At 27.4% G+C, this 15,649-nt stretch overlaps 1 protein-coding gene, 1 long non-coding RNA gene and 1 pseudogene across 2 annotated transcripts; 1 reads left to right on the top strand and 2 right to left on the bottom strand.

The window, feature by feature from the left end:
- Positions 1–1,348: 1,348 nt before the first annotated feature.
- LOC110612602 lies at positions 1,349–3,062 on the bottom strand (annotated as a pseudogene).
- A 4,381-nt stretch (positions 3,063–7,443) lies between these two features.
- Positions 7,444–9,201, bottom strand: LOC110613064 (premnaspirodiene oxygenase). The gene is made up of 2 exons (XM_021753988.2): positions 8,278–9,201; positions 7,444–8,180 (listed from the first exon to the last, which is right to left on the bottom strand). Exons 1-2 carry the CDS (start codon positions 9,196–9,198, stop codon positions 7,545–7,547), a joined length of 1,557 nt encoding a protein of 518 aa, XP_021609680.1. The 5' UTR covers positions 9,199–9,201; the 3' UTR covers positions 7,444–7,544.
- On the top strand, positions 7,660–8,285 carry LOC122723508. Its single transcript, XR_006350414.1, has 3 exons — positions 7,660–7,774; positions 7,847–7,969; positions 8,100–8,285. It is a non-coding gene; the product is annotated as an uncharacterized LOC122723508 (long non-coding RNA).
- Positions 9,202–15,649: the final 6,448 nt, after the last annotated feature.

Below are 15,649 nucleotides of genomic sequence, written 5' to 3'. Positions count from 1 at the left end.
ACAGTAAGCTACCAAGTTGTCGTTTTGTCCATTTTAGTATTTTACACTAAAAATAATTATGAAATTTCGTCGTTGGCAATTTAATGATAATTGTTTCAAATCACTAAAAAATAGTTGATTTTCTAGATGAAAAGAAAAAGTGTATTGGTGAGAATTTTTAAGGCAAAATTTACAATAAAAATGAATAATTAATTCCAATAATTAAAATTTTAAATAATATAAAAAATATAAGAAGCAATATTAATAGAATCTCAGTCTGTAATTTTTTGTAGATTCTATTTTATAATACATTATACTTAATAATTATAAAATTAATTTATTTAATATTTATATGAATTATTTTTTTAATTAAAATAATTATTTAGGTCAACAAATATTTATGATATTATAAAAATAAAATAATTTTCTAATATTATTTTCATTATTATTGTTATTAGTTTTAAATTGAGGAGAATTTAATTGTTTATTATAATAATAACAATGATTTATTGATCTATATTTACATTAAAATAAAGTTAATGATTAATATACTATTTATTTTACATACAATCTATTTTATAATTGTACTATAATAATGTTTTTGACAAAATTATATAATTAATAACTTTATTATATAAGCAAGTTATATAAGAAGTATTATTATATAAATAGAAGTTTACTATAATATTAGCTAAATGTATATAGGGGTAAATGATCCGAGTTGAGTCGAGTTTTGAAGAGTTCAAATTTAGTTAGTTAAAATTTTTTCGATCTCGAGCCGAATTTGAGTTTTACTCATTTCGAATTCAAGTCGAGTATTAAGAAGTTCAAGTTTAATTCGTTTAGGAAACGAATTTATACGAGTCGAGCTTTTAGTTCAATTTATTTACATGTATAATTAGTTTTAATTTAAAATTAATAAATTTAAAACTAAAATAATTTTAGTTAAATAAGTATATATACAAATTAGCTGGTAAACTTATACAGATAAACTTTTAAATTTTAATGATCCAAACATATGCAAGTTTAAGAGTGTAACTAAACTATATAAAGTTGAATTTTAAAAAATTTAGGTTTGACTTCTGAAAATATATGTAGAGTTTGAGTTTATTACTTTTACTTAAAAGAGTCTTATTCGCGAGTTTGCTCGTGAATTCAGAAACCAGTTGAGCTCACGAACCTTAACAAGCCGAATACTATGCAGTTCAACATTCACTCGTTTACCAAATTAAGTCTAAAAATTAAATTCAAAATTGGCTCATTTAGAAATCGAGTCGAGCTCGGTCGAGTTTTTATCGAACCGAATCTCGAGCAGCTCACGAACGGTTTGATTCATTTATACCCTTAAATGTATACAATATGTGTAAAATTATTTTCGAGAACTTTCATTGCTCGTCTGAATTAGGTTGCAGGCCTGATATGAGGAAGAGGGTGTGTACGGAATAGCAATCAGCTGCAAGTTTTTCTTTCTTCCAACAGTTGCTCCAAAGGCTTCTGTCATATCTAAATCCTCAGGTCTTACTTCCCCTGGCAACTTCCAATCGAAATGGTAAAGCAAATTAGCAAGAGGAAGCTCAATACTGGCAAGACCAAAACTGATACCTGGGCATATTCTCCTTCCAGCTCCAAATGGTATGTATGCGAAATTAGTCCCCTTGAAATTAATTGAATTGTCATGGAACCTCTCTGGTATAAATTTCTCAGGATCTTTCCAGTACTCTGGATCTCTCCCTATAGCCCAGACATTGACGATTACTTTGGTTTTTTCTGGGATTTCATACCCAGCAACCTCACATCTTTCTTTACTTTCTCTTGGAATTAACAAGGGTAATGGCGGGTGAAATCTTAAAGTTTCTTTGATCACCATCTTCAAGTATTGTAATCCTTGAATGTCTTCTTCGCAGATTGTTTCCTTTCCTTGAACTGATTGCCTTATCTCTTCTTGTGCCTTCTTCAGGATTCTTGGGTTTCTGATCATTTCTGCTAGAGCCCATTCTGTTGCTGTTGATGAAGTTTCAGTTCCAGCTACGAACATATCCTGGAGAAAATTAAAGCAAGAGAACTATCACGTTAATCACTTAGTTTAATGTAAAAATAATCGAGAAAAAAACAGGTTTTGTAGTAGAAATACTTAGTTTAATGTAAAAATAATCGAGAAAAAAACAGGTTTTGTAGTAGAAATACTAACCATAATGACAGCTTTAATATTGTCAATAGCGATCGGACAATCAAGCCTCCCACTTCCCTGAAGCCTGAGAAGAACGTCAACTAAATCTTCATCATCTGCAGGTTCACCTTTGCGGTTCACCAATTTTTGCTTGTGTTCGTTTACTATGTTCTCCAAATCCCTGTCCAAATTCACATACATTTTCTCTAACCTGGGTTTCATGTTGGTGATTACATGAAGAAATTCCTTAGAAGGGTATAGATCAGCCAAGTCAAAACCTCCTGCTAGAGATACAACTTCTCTTGCAATTGATATGACTGCTTTTTGATCTTCCCATCTGTTGCCGAAAGCTGCTCTGCAAACTATGGCACTAGTCAGCCACATAATCTTCTCTGTCAGATTGACAGGAGACAATCCTCCAGCCAAGCGAATGGTTTCAAGGAGATTTGACACTTCATCTTCCCGTATAGGAGCAAAGGACTTGACTTTTTTAAAACCCAGAAGTTCTGTTAAACAAATTCTCCTCATATGCTTCCAGTAATATCCTTGGGAGAAGACTATATCAGTATGATTATATGACAAGATTCTGGAAGCAAGAATTTGAGGCCTCTGAGAAAACACATGATCATGTTTCTTCATCAGCTCCTGAGCCACCTTAGCTGATGATACAACAACTGTTGGAACTTCACCAAGCTGAAGATGCATGAGAGGGCCATGTTCTATGGCTAGATCCTTAAGAACGTGATGTGGTAGTGAGCCCACCAAATATTCTCGGCCCTGGAGGGAGGTTTTTGACGGTGCTTTCTGCTGGAGTTGTCTGGCAATTTACTTTTAATGGAAAGGAAGAAGAAGCACTAAGGGGGATAGACACAAAAGTTGGAGTTCCCATCTTACAGGAGAAAGCAAGTGATGCCATCCCTCGAGGACCAATCTTTTGGGTTAGAGGAAAAACTCTTGTTTGCTTATATAAATATTTTTCGATGTAGATTAAGAGTGTGGAAAAATTATTAAATCCAAGTTGCATGTGTAAGGACTGCATATTACCCGTTGGTTATTGTAGGACCCACGTGTAACCTAACATGATTGATAACTATAAACAACTGTTATATATAAAACCATACGATTGAATTATAAAATTTCTTCGATTTTACATGAAGGTTGAGATTCATTAAAAAACGTTAAATTTAGCATCAAAAGTTTTAAGAAGCAAAAATATAAAATTTTACTGTTAAAAATTTATGACAGCCATTGTGATTAGTGTATGGTATTGCTATAAAATTATAATTATAGATATTTTATATTAAAATTATGTTCGCTATTGAAAAAAAATAGTTATTAATGTTCATCATTTTCGTTATTTTATATATTTTTATGTATTAGTGAGGATAATTATTCATATTGATAGTATATATTAGTTTTTGTAATAGCACTGTAAAACTTTTTGCTACTATTTATTATAGTGTTTTGTTATTTTAATAAATGGATTTGGCACTAGAGTTTACAAAATATTTTTTAAAAATAAATTATATATATATGTTCGAAGCGCGAGAGAAAAGAAAAAAAATATCTTAAAGTTTATTTCTGAGATTGTAAAGTTATAAGAGTGTCTGAAAGTTTCTGTGCTTCTTTTAATAAGGTACGAAGATAGCACGTGACTATTACAAGGCCAAAAAAGAAAAATACATAAATGGCTTTAACAATTAATACAAAACACAATAACGCCCTACACAAAATTAAAATAATAGTAAAGCATTAAACTAAAACAATTCAACGCCCTCTCTTTAAGTTGAAGCAAGTAAAGCCAAGAGGTTCAACTTATGGCGACAAGCTGATAATGCTTTGATGAAGAGGTATGCCAGTTGGTATTGTATAGGAAGATGACTGGGTAAGATAAATTTCCGGTGGAGTTGATTTCTCACAATATGATAGTCGATTTCTATATGCTTCGTGCATTTATGAAATAATAGATTAGTAATAATATGTATAGCTGCTTTGCTGTCACAATAAAGGAATATAGGCAACTGAATGTAGACCTGTAAATCCTGAAGAATGTAGCTAATCCAAAAAAGTTTACAAACTGTATTAGCCATAGCACGATACTCAGCTTCTGCAGAAGACTTAGAAACAGTAGTTTGTTTCTTTATTTTTCAAGATGTGAAATAAGGCCCCAAGAAAATGCAATAACCAGATAATAATTTTGTGAATATGTGTAAGCGGCCCAATCAAAATCACAATATGCATTGAGAGATAAATTAGAGCTCACAAGAAAATAGAATCCTTGATGTAAGGACCCCTTAAGATATTGAAGCACATCTAAAGCAGCCTCCTAATGACTTTCGAGACATGCTCATAAACTGACTCAAGTATTGTACAGTATAGCATATATCAGATCTTGTTAAATTTATATAAAAAAGTCTACCAAGCAGCCTCCTGTACATATCAAGTTCAAATAGAGGCTCTCCTAAGTCAAGAGTCAAATGCGCTTGTAGCCCTTAGAGTCTTTACTAGGTATCGAAACTGTACTTATGACAAACCCTAACTTCATCTTGGCACCTAGGGCTATTCTAAAGGCCCTATTCCAATATCGAAAGTTAGTTCCTATGAGAGCTGCAAAGACCAAAACCATACCTGGATGATCGAAAGACTATAGACTCAGTGGATTTCTCATTCCTTGAACCACAATCTGTCCTATTTTCAGCACCATCGTTGATATCTGCTCCTTACTACTGTTGTCTCGTTTCGTTATCATCAGATCTCTCGAGAACTTTCAAGTTCACTTGCACGTAAAAGATGACGCATTGCTGAGAGTCACACCCTAGCTCTAATACCATGTTCGAAGTGAGAAAGAAGAGAAAAAAAAAAATCTTAAAGTTTATTTTTGAGATTGTAACATTACAAGAATATCTAGAAACGTATGTATTTCATTTTATATCCAAGAACAAGACATGAGGATAGCACGTGGCTATTACAAGACTAAAAAGGAAAAATATAAAAAAGCCCTTAACAATTAATATAAAACACAATAACACTCTATTACAAAATTAAAATAACAATAAAGTATTAAATTGATACAATTCAACAATATATACTAAATATTATTGAAAAAAACATGTTGAAAATTTTATTTTAATATTTTTATAACTACATTATTTAATTATTTAAGTATAACTACATTAATATTGGATTTGAGTTTAATAATATTTCTTTTCTCTTTGTTATTAGCAAAAATTATTATATTTATAAATGTTCTCGAATAACTATTAACTTTTTAATTATAATTTAAATATATAAATAAGCAATATTCTACCACTGTTTAAGATGTATTTTTTGCATTAGTAATAATTTTTTTAAATATGTATTCATATTATTGTCTCTTAGATTAATTTTATAAAATATATAAATATTATAATTATATAATTTTAAAATAAAAATAAATTAATGAATTTTTAAAAAAAATTAAAGACGTTATAATAATTCTCCTAATATTTTATAGTCATTGATCACTGCAAATAAGGTCAATTTCAAATTTTTCTTTTTTCTATTTGATGACTTTTAATGTTGAAAATAAGAAGTTTTCTAAGTTGGAGAAATAATTGATCTATTAAAAAAATATTTTAAATAAATAAATTGAGAAATTTAAACTCAGAATTTAATCAATTATTTACCCTTTAGACATCAATAAGGGTAAATCAAAGTACTCTTATTGGCCCCGCTTTATATTTGAAAATTAAAATATAATATATACAGCAGAACGTGAATGATATGACTTGTGACACAAAACTCTATAACAAAAATGTGAAAGATATAAAGTACCATCATTTTGGCATTTTGGCCCATCACATGCCATGAATGTCCTAATCTCTTATATAGCTACTGAAAATTAAATTGAATTAATAAATTAAAAATTAAAATTTTAATATTTATAAAAATTAAAATGAATCGAATTAATTTTAAATAAAAATTAGATCAATTTAATTCAGTTCAGTTTGATTTGATTGGTTAAATTTTTTAATAAAAAATTCATTTTTTCTCTTATTTTTAATATTTTAAAATTTAATTAAAATATTTTAATTTTAATTGTGATATAATATCTCTATATTATAAAAAATAATATATTATTATTACTAATTAATTCGATTCGAATTTTTTTAATTAAAACTGAATTGAATTAAAATAATTAAAATTTTTAAAATTAAAATTTTAAATTAATTTAATTGAATTAATTTTTTCAATTTAAATCCACATATATCTCATCTCATCTTTATCTCATCTTTCATATGATAAAACTGTATCAAGCTATCAAGATATATGAGTTTAATAAATATAGTAAGCTATACCAATGTATTGTTTTTGCCATTTTAGTATTTTATAAAATGATATTTAATAGTTTAATTAAAACGTAAAGTTTGCTCCTCTTTAATTAAAATTCTAGTTTCCCACTATTTATTTTCATTATTAACTATAATTATAATAAATATTAAAGAACGAATTTTGTTATATAAAATAAAAAAATTAGACTATATAATCATAAATAAATATAAAATATCAAAATTTTTACGTAAAAAATATTCATTAAAAAATTAAAATAATTATTTAATTAATAAATTTAATCATAAAAAATTTTTAATTGGACATAATTATCATGGATTCAAAAATAAATGAATATAAATCTTATGTGAGTTTTCCATGTGTTTGTTGATATTCATTGGCATTTGCGCTGTGCATGTGCAGGAACTAAACTCAACTACATATCTATAATGAGAAAGTTACATCTCTATTACCAAGTCAAGTATGGGCTCCACTGACCAGAAAGCTCCATCCTATCCGAAATTGTCTCAATAAACTCTATCACCGGTCTGACAAGCGACAGGTTGCAGAAGCGTTCAAATTATTTATTTATTTTTATTAATTTATTATACCATCTAAACAATTTTGATAAAATTGAGAGATAAAGGAATGATAGCACAGAAGTCGGCGAGAAAAGCATTGCGGGATCCGGTCTTCTCCAATAAGCCAGCCTACCAGATTCACTTTGTACAGGGCTTGTTGCTCTTTTATCTTTCTCTAATAATGTTCTCTATCTTCGATTTAAAAAAAAAAAAAAAAAAAACTTGGTGCGATAAACTGACAAAAAGTAATGAATTGGATTGCGATCCACTGGCACTGGTCTATATAATTATCACATTTATATTAGTTATATTTTTAAAATTTTAATTTTATTGGAGAAAAGGTTTTGAATTCAAAACCTGTAATCCAAATTAATTTGATAATATATAAAAAAAAACACGTGCATGTGCACCCGTATAATAAAATTTTATTATTTTAAATAAAATTGCAGGATTTGTTATGATTGTAATTAATACATCATATTTTTTTATTAGCTAAATGTATACCAGAATTAGGTTGAGGCCTGATATGAGGAAGAGGGTTTGTATGGAATAGCAATCAGCTGCAAATTTTCCTTTCTTCCAACAGTTGCTCCAAAGGCTTCTGTCATATCTAAATCTTCAGGTCTCATCTCCCCCGGCAACTTCCAATCGAAATGGTAAAGCAAATTAGCGAGAGGAAGCTCAATATTGGCAAGACCAAAACTGATACCTGGGCATATTCTCCTTCCAGCTCCAAATGGTATGTATGCGAAATTAATCCCTTTGAAATCAATTGAATTGTCATGGAATCTCTCTGGTATAAATTTATCAGGATCTTTCCAGTACTCTGGATCTCTCCCTATAGCCCAGACATTGACGATTACTTTTGTTTTTTCTGGGATTTCATAGCCACCAATCTCACATGTTTCTTTGCTTTCTCTTGGAATTAACAAGGGTAATGGCGGGTGAACTCTCAGAGTTTCTTTGATCACCATCTTCAAGTATTGTAATCTTTGAATGTCTTCTTCGCAGATTGTTTCCTTTCCTTGAACTGATTGCCTTATCTCCTCTTGTGCCTTCTTCAGGATTCTTGGGTTCCTGATCATTTCTGCTAAAGCCCATTCTGTTGTTGTTGATGAAGTATCAGTTCCAGCTGCGAACAGATCCTGGAGAAAATTAAAACAACAGAATTATCACGTTAATCACTTAGTCTACTGTAAAAATAATCGACAAAAAAACAGGTTTTGAAGTAGAAATACTAACCCAAATGACAGCTTTAATATTGTCAATAGTGATCGGACACTCAAGCCTCCCACTTCCCTGAAGCCTGAGAAGAACATCAACTAAATCTTCATCATCTGCAGGTTCACCTTTGCGATTCGCCAATTTTTGCTTGTGTTCGTTTACAATGTTGTCCAAAATCTTGTCCAACTTCAGATACATTTTCTCTAACCTGGGTTTCATGTTGGTGATTACATGAAGAAATTCTTTAGAAGGGTATAGATCAGCCAAGTCAAAACCTCCTGATAGAGATACAGCTTCTCTTGCAATTGATATGACTGCTTTTTGATCTTCCCATCTGTTGCCGAAAGCTGCTCTGCAAACTATGGCACTAGTCAGCCACATAATCTTCTCTGTCAGGTTGACAGGAGACGATCCTCCAGCCAAGCGAATGGATTCAAGGAGATTTGAGACCTCATCATCGCGAATAGGAGCAAAGGACTTGACTTTTCTTAAACCCAGAAGTTCTGTTAAACAAATTTTCCTCATTTGCTTCCAATAATCTCCTTTGGAGAAGACTATATCAGTATGATCATATGACAAAATTCTGGAAGCAAGAATTTCAGGCCTCTGAGAAAACACATGATCATGTGTCTTCATCAGCTCCTGAGCCATCTTAGCTGATGATACAACAACAGTTGGAACTTCGCCCAGCTGAAGATGCATAAGAGGACCATGTTCTATGGCTAGATCTTTAAGAACGTGATGTGGTAGTGAGCCCACCAAATTGTGCAAGTTTCCGATCAGAGGCAATTTTCTTGGCCCTGGAGGGAGGTTTTTGGCACTGGTTTCCGCTAGAGTTTTCTGGCAATTTACTTTTAAAGTAAAGGAAGAAGAAGTACTAAAGGGGATAGACACAAAAGTTGGAGTTCCCATCTTGAAGGAGAAAGCGAGTGATGCCATCACTCAAGGACGAATCTTTTGTGTTAGAGAAGAACCTTTCTTTATGCCTATATAGATATTTTTCATCACGGATGTAGATTAAGAGCAGAGGAAAAATTTTTCCATACAACAGTTGGATGCACGCCTGTATGCACTTGTAACAGTATTATTATATTATAGGTCTATTGAATAAAAAAAATTTTAATATTTATATTTTTTATATTTATATTTAATTCTAAAATTTTAGATAATAAAATAATTTTTTTTAAATGAAAAATAAATTTTTTTATATTTATCTCAATTTAGTTATTTTTTTAATAAATTTTAATCAAAAAATTTTTAATTCACATGTGCACGTTGTTTTATTTCTTAATAGACCTAAAAAATAAAAAAATTAAAACGTTTACATTAATTTATATTTTTATTTATATGTATATATTGTAATTTAATAAAAATTTAAAATATAAAAATTTTACAAAATAAAATATATAATATTTAATTTTATTTAATATTATTAATATGAAATACAGTTTTTTATAAAATTAATAAAATAAAAATATTGAATATTTTAAATAATTTATAAGAAGTGTGGTATATATCTAAATATTTATAAAAGAATATAAAAGTATGTAATATTTTATTTTATTTAATATTATTAATATAAAATATAATTTTTTTTAATATGTATATAATTTATAATAATAATGAGTATAAAATTTTAATAAAATATTTTAATATATAATATTTATATGTAATATTTGATACAGAGAAAAATTTATTTATAATAAATATTTATTTAATAACTACATTATTTAATTATTTAAGTATAACTAGATTAATATTGGATTTAAGTTTAATAATATTCATATTATTTTATTCTCCTATCAAAGTTAAAAGATTTATTAATGATTTTTTATAAAGATATTAAAGAGTTTTATTTTATAAAATATATGAATGTCGTAATTATACCTTTTTGGAATAATAAAATTATAAATTACTTTTCATAGAATAAAAGTCAATTTCAAGCTTTTCCATTTGAAGACTTTTAATGTTGAAAATAAGGAGTTTCCCAAGTGGGAAAATTATTATGAAATAATTGATCCATTAAATTTTATTTTGACTTTGTTAGGAAAAAAAACAAAATTTGCATCTCTCGTTTCATTATTGTTATTAACTTCTTTGACTAAGATTTACTATTCATAATTTCTTTTTTCACATAAAAAAATAAAATTATCTTAAATATAAAGGCAGCTATTTTTTTAATTGGAAATTCAAATTCAAGATATTTCTGTCCACAAAATCTCAAAACTAATTTTATGTTTAAATTATTTGAAATTAAATTTTCGTTTATTTCATAAAAATATCTTTTTAAAAAATTATTTTTATATTTTTTGACATTTAAAATATTTAAAAGAGAAAATTACTTTTTATAAATTAAATTTCAAAGAAAAAAATATTAAATTATAAAAATAAAGATTAGCAGTGGATTTTGCAATTAAAATGGGGATTGCAAGTTGCAGCTAACAAAGAAGGAAAGAGAAAGGTCATGGTAGACTGGTCTAGTACTTAAAATGAAGGGTAGGTGGTGACTGAGTTTTCCGGGAAACTGTTTTGTTTGAAGGAAAATTTTTATTTAAATTGAATTTACATCAAGTCATAAATAGACCAAGTTTATAATTTTTTTCTGGCCATGAAGTCTATATAAGTTAGATTTAGTTTGAATTTCGGAGAGTGAATTTTTAGGCTAAAAGGTATTTTAATTTGACACCATTAAATACTAATACAAAAATAGATATAAAATATTTACATAAATTATTTTTTTATATATTTAAACTGTAATTATAACGGTAATAATTTTAGAATTATAGTATTTATATTTGCTATATAAAATTATAATTTATTAATTTTTTATTATAAATAAAAAATATAGTTAAAATTATAATATTATTAAATATAAAATAAATTATTTATTAAAATAAATAATATATAACGAGAAAATTAAATTTATTTTAGGAAAAATTATTTTTTAGTTCCTGAGATTTAACGTAATTAACACTTATGTCCTTCTATTTTGGCGACCCAACACTTAAGTCCCTCACTTTCTTTTCTGTCCAAATTCGTAGTCCTTCCATCCAAAATAGCCGTTTGGGACACGTGAATTGACAAAATTAACCATCTTCTTCTTCTTCTTCTTCTTCTTTTTCCTACTCTTTCTGCAGCTTCATCTGCTTCTTTCTTCTTCTTCTTCTTCTTTTTCTAGAATTTCACATTGAAAGAAGGATATTTTTAGAAAAATTATCACATCTCACCTTTGACTCTTTGACCAAACGGTTTAAATGAACAGGAAGGACTACAAATTTGGACGGAAGAGAAAGTGAGGGACTTAAGTGTTGGGTCGCCAAAATAAAGGGACAGAAATATTAATTACGTTAAACCTCAGAAATTAAAAAATAATTTTCCCTTTATTTTATAGTAATTTTAAATTATTATAATAATAATTTTATAACTGATGATACAATACTGCTATATCTATAACGTATTATTGAGAGAACCAATGGTAAATCTCAAAACCTAGCAATTATATATAAAAAATATATATATATATTTTAAATTTTTTTTTTTCAGTATTTTTAAACATGCTTAGAAATAATTGTGTAGATTATCACTAAACCAGCTTCCTGTCTTTCTTGTTTTTTTTTTTTTTTAAATAAATTCTTGCTTTCTTTTTTTAATAGTTCTAAAGCGACAAAAAATCCAAAAACAGAGTCTAAGATTTCGACTGTCGACTATCAACTGTCAATCCTTTTCATAGAAATACTAAAAAAAAACAGATTTAAGAAATTATGAATTATCTAAAATAATATAAATTTTATTTTTTATAATAAAATAATTACTTTTTAAATAAAAATAAAAATTAAAAAATAAAATTTAAAATTTTTTAAATTTATTTAAATATATTTACCATCAAATTAAATTTATGAGTGTAAATAAATAATTTTTTTAAATAAATATATTATATCTGCCTATGATTTTAACTGTCATACTCTAAACCAGTTCTTTCTTGCTTTCTTTCTTTCTTTTGTTTTTTTCAACAGTTTGAAAAATAAAAAAAATCTGAAATTCTGACTATTCACCCGCCGTCTATCCTTTTCATAGAATCATAAAAATAATTATTAGACTATCACTAAACCATCTTTCCTTCTTTGTTTGCATTTTTTTAAAAATAATTTTGAAGCCACAAAAATATCTAAAATAAAAGGTCTAAAATTTTGACAATTTAATGTGAATCCTTTTCATAGAAATAATTATGTTGACTATTATCTCTCTCTCTCTCTCCAGAAACCAAGTTCTCCCACAGAGTTCTTTTAATTTTAACTTTGTTTAGCTCAAATGTCTTTTTTTTTTAAAAAAAAATCCACTTTTTAAAAAATAATTTAATTGGATGAAAATAAATAAATTTTTTTTTTCATTTTAACTTTTCAGAAAATATAAAAAAAATTATGGTCAAATAAAAATAATTTTCACACTTCCTTGGAACTTCAAGTTTTTTAATTCTCAACCAAACAAAACCTTTATTTCAGTTTGGAAGAGGCTTATGATTAGGAGTGAATAGTATTCGGTTCAAATCAAAAAAATTAATTAAATTGAATTAATTTAAAAAAATTAATTTGAATTTTTATTCATTTCGATTTAATTCGATTTTAATTTCAAAATTTTTAATTATTTTCAATTCGATTCGACTTGATTTTTATTAATAAAAATCGATCAAATCAAACTGAATTGAACTGAATCAATTCGATTTGATTTCTGACCGAAATTAATTCAATTTGATTTTCATAAATATTAAAATCTCGATTCTCAATTTATTCAATTCAGTTTAATTTTAAATCGAACCGACTCAATACCCATCTATTCTGATGATGAGTTGTTGACTCTCTCTCTTATTTATTTGTATCGTAATTAAATTAAATAAAAAATGAATTAACTTAAAAAATTTGGAGTTAGAAATTTTTCTATATGTGGTAGCTTTCGCCCAATTAGGAATTGATTATGGGCCTAAGTGGAATTTCTAATTGGGCTTAGCTTTACATGGGCTTCTCTATTTATGGACTTGAATGGGCTCGGCTTTAAAGTTAACAAAGCCCATTCCTACTTATTGGTAATTAATTAAGCTCCATTAATTAATTTAATGAACATTAAATTAATAAGGCCATTTGTCTTATGTGTGATTGACACATGGCGTTGTTTCTTTACGACACATTTTTCAGTGGAATGTTAGCTAAGGGACACTTGTCAAGGGTTTAGGGACTATAATACCTTAAGGAGTAAATGTGCTATTCTTCTTCCTCCATGTTTTTTTTCCCTTTCTTTCTGAAGCTCTATTTATGAAGATTATGCTGGACAATTTTTACCTGTCATTATTGAATTTTAGTACTTATTTTATTACAGTTATTTTTCTGTGTTTTTAAATAAAATATATTAAAAAATATTACATATTTATATATTTAAAGAAAATATAAAAAATAAAATAATTTTTAAATAATTTTAATACCAGTTAGAAAATAAAAGTGTTGTTTTGAAGACATAATTATATTATGTTCAAATAAATATTAACTATCATTAAGGTATTATTTATTAAGTAAATATATAGAATGTAATAAATTGTTAATTTAAATTTTTTATTTATTTAAAAATATAAATTTAATATTATATATTCCCATTCTTTTATAACAAAATAACATACATAATTATGTATTTAATAAAACTATCAGTATTATGGATTTATTCACTGGTTCAGACAAAATGAAGCCTAGACAATTGAAAGACTCCTGGTATCTACAATAATTTCCTCTGCTGAAATTTGAAAAATATATACTTTATTTGGAATGATAATTTTAAAATAATTTAAATAAATTAAATTATTTTTTTAATTTTTTTATTAGATAAAACTAAAATTATAATAATTTACTTTTTTAATTCTTATGAAAATTAATTTTAAATTAAAAATAAATTTTTATCGAAATTTTTAAAAATTTTTAAAAAATAATTTTACTTAAACCTATTTATATTAAAATCAGTTAATGAGCTCTTGACAATTCTATTTTTCTCCTTTCCATTTATGTTTTATTTTTCGTTTATTGTAACTTCAAATTTATTTATTTTTTTAATTAATAATTGCTTCATTTAAAATTTACTTTAATATTAAGTATTAATATTTAACGGATTTATAATTGATATTAAGAATTTCATTATATTTAATTAATTTTTTAAAAAATAGTCCATCTTAATTTGTAATTGATGATAAAAAATTATATAAAATTTAGATTTTAAATATTATAAAAATATTAATAATGATGTTTAAAAAAAAAATTTAATATGATAAATGATATTACTGAAACAAAGGTGATATGTGGTTGAAATAGAATTTTGTTGTGATTGGTCAATTCTGTAATAAAGAGAATATGAGGTGGTTGGCATCTACATATATTTGTCTTTGTGATTATTAGTTTTTTTATTGTAAGAAGACGGGTCAATTATAGTATTTTCTGAAAATTCAGCAATGATGTGGCCAATCAATTAATAGGAGATCTCGCCAGTTGATTGATTGGTGATCATGCGATTACAGGCGTAATGGCTATCTACTGTATAATATCCGCTAACATTAACTTTATGTGAAGACTCGACATTTTCTAAATAGAGCGAGTCTTGGTGAAAAATCAAGTGCCACGGTATCCGAGTCTTCCTTTACTCAAGTAGGACTGTATACTGGCTTATCAGAATCTTGTTGCGTGACCCTGTCTTTGGATGACAACTCATATCCTGGCTTGGGCGATTATTATGTAATATCAGAGGTCCCCCACTGGTCTTCGATTCTTTATATTCGAATGTGATAGTTATCTTTAGGATCCAGGGCACGTAGTCTATTAGTCTTCCATGCTTGCATCACGTTGTATGCACCTGCTTATAAATGATAATTGTCTTGTTTCTCGAGCCGCCTATAAATGTTCGGTATTTGACCATAACCTTCGTCCAATCATAGCCAAAAAAAGTTTACAACAGTTTATGATGAATTTTACAACAGTTTATGTGTATCCCAATAAAAGTAAGTGATCTACTCTCTGGCCCAAGCTTGAGTTGTTAGCAAGTCATATAACAGGCCTGTGGCATTTAAGTGGTGATTTTAATGCTATTCTGAGTCCTAATGACAGAGTTGGAGATAGTCGTCATGGTTTTGGAGTTTTCAAGTTATTTGTTGATTGGTTTCATAGTGCTAGTATGATTGATTTTGGTTTTAAAATGTGTAGGTATACTTGGCGCAAAGGAAATTTGTTTAAAAGATTGGATAGAGCTATATGCAACAGTGAATGGAGAATGAAATTTCCAGAGGTGATGGTGATGCATCTCCCGTGAGTAGGCTCTGATCATTGTCTGGTTCTTATAAACTTATGCAGCTTCTAGCCTAGGAATTGCC

Source organism: Manihot esculenta, chromosome 4 (genome assembly GCF_001659605.2).
Source record: "Manihot esculenta cultivar AM560-2 chromosome 4, M.esculenta_v8, whole genome shotgun sequence".
Taxonomy (NCBI): domain Eukaryota; kingdom Viridiplantae; phylum Streptophyta; class Magnoliopsida; order Malpighiales; family Euphorbiaceae; genus Manihot; species Manihot esculenta.
This window is presented reverse-complemented; position numbering and strand designations above follow the sequence as displayed.

Excerpts from the sequence above, each read along its gene's own strand:
- LOC110613064 (XM_021753988.2), bottom strand. The coding sequence starts at position 9,198 with ATGGCATCACTCGCTTTCTCCTTCAAGATGGGAACTCCAACTTTTGTG. Across the intron at positions 8,181-8,277 it reads ATATTAAAGCTGTCATTTGG|GATCTGTTCGCAGCTGGAAC; the intron begins GTTAGTATTTCT and ends AATTTTCTCCAG.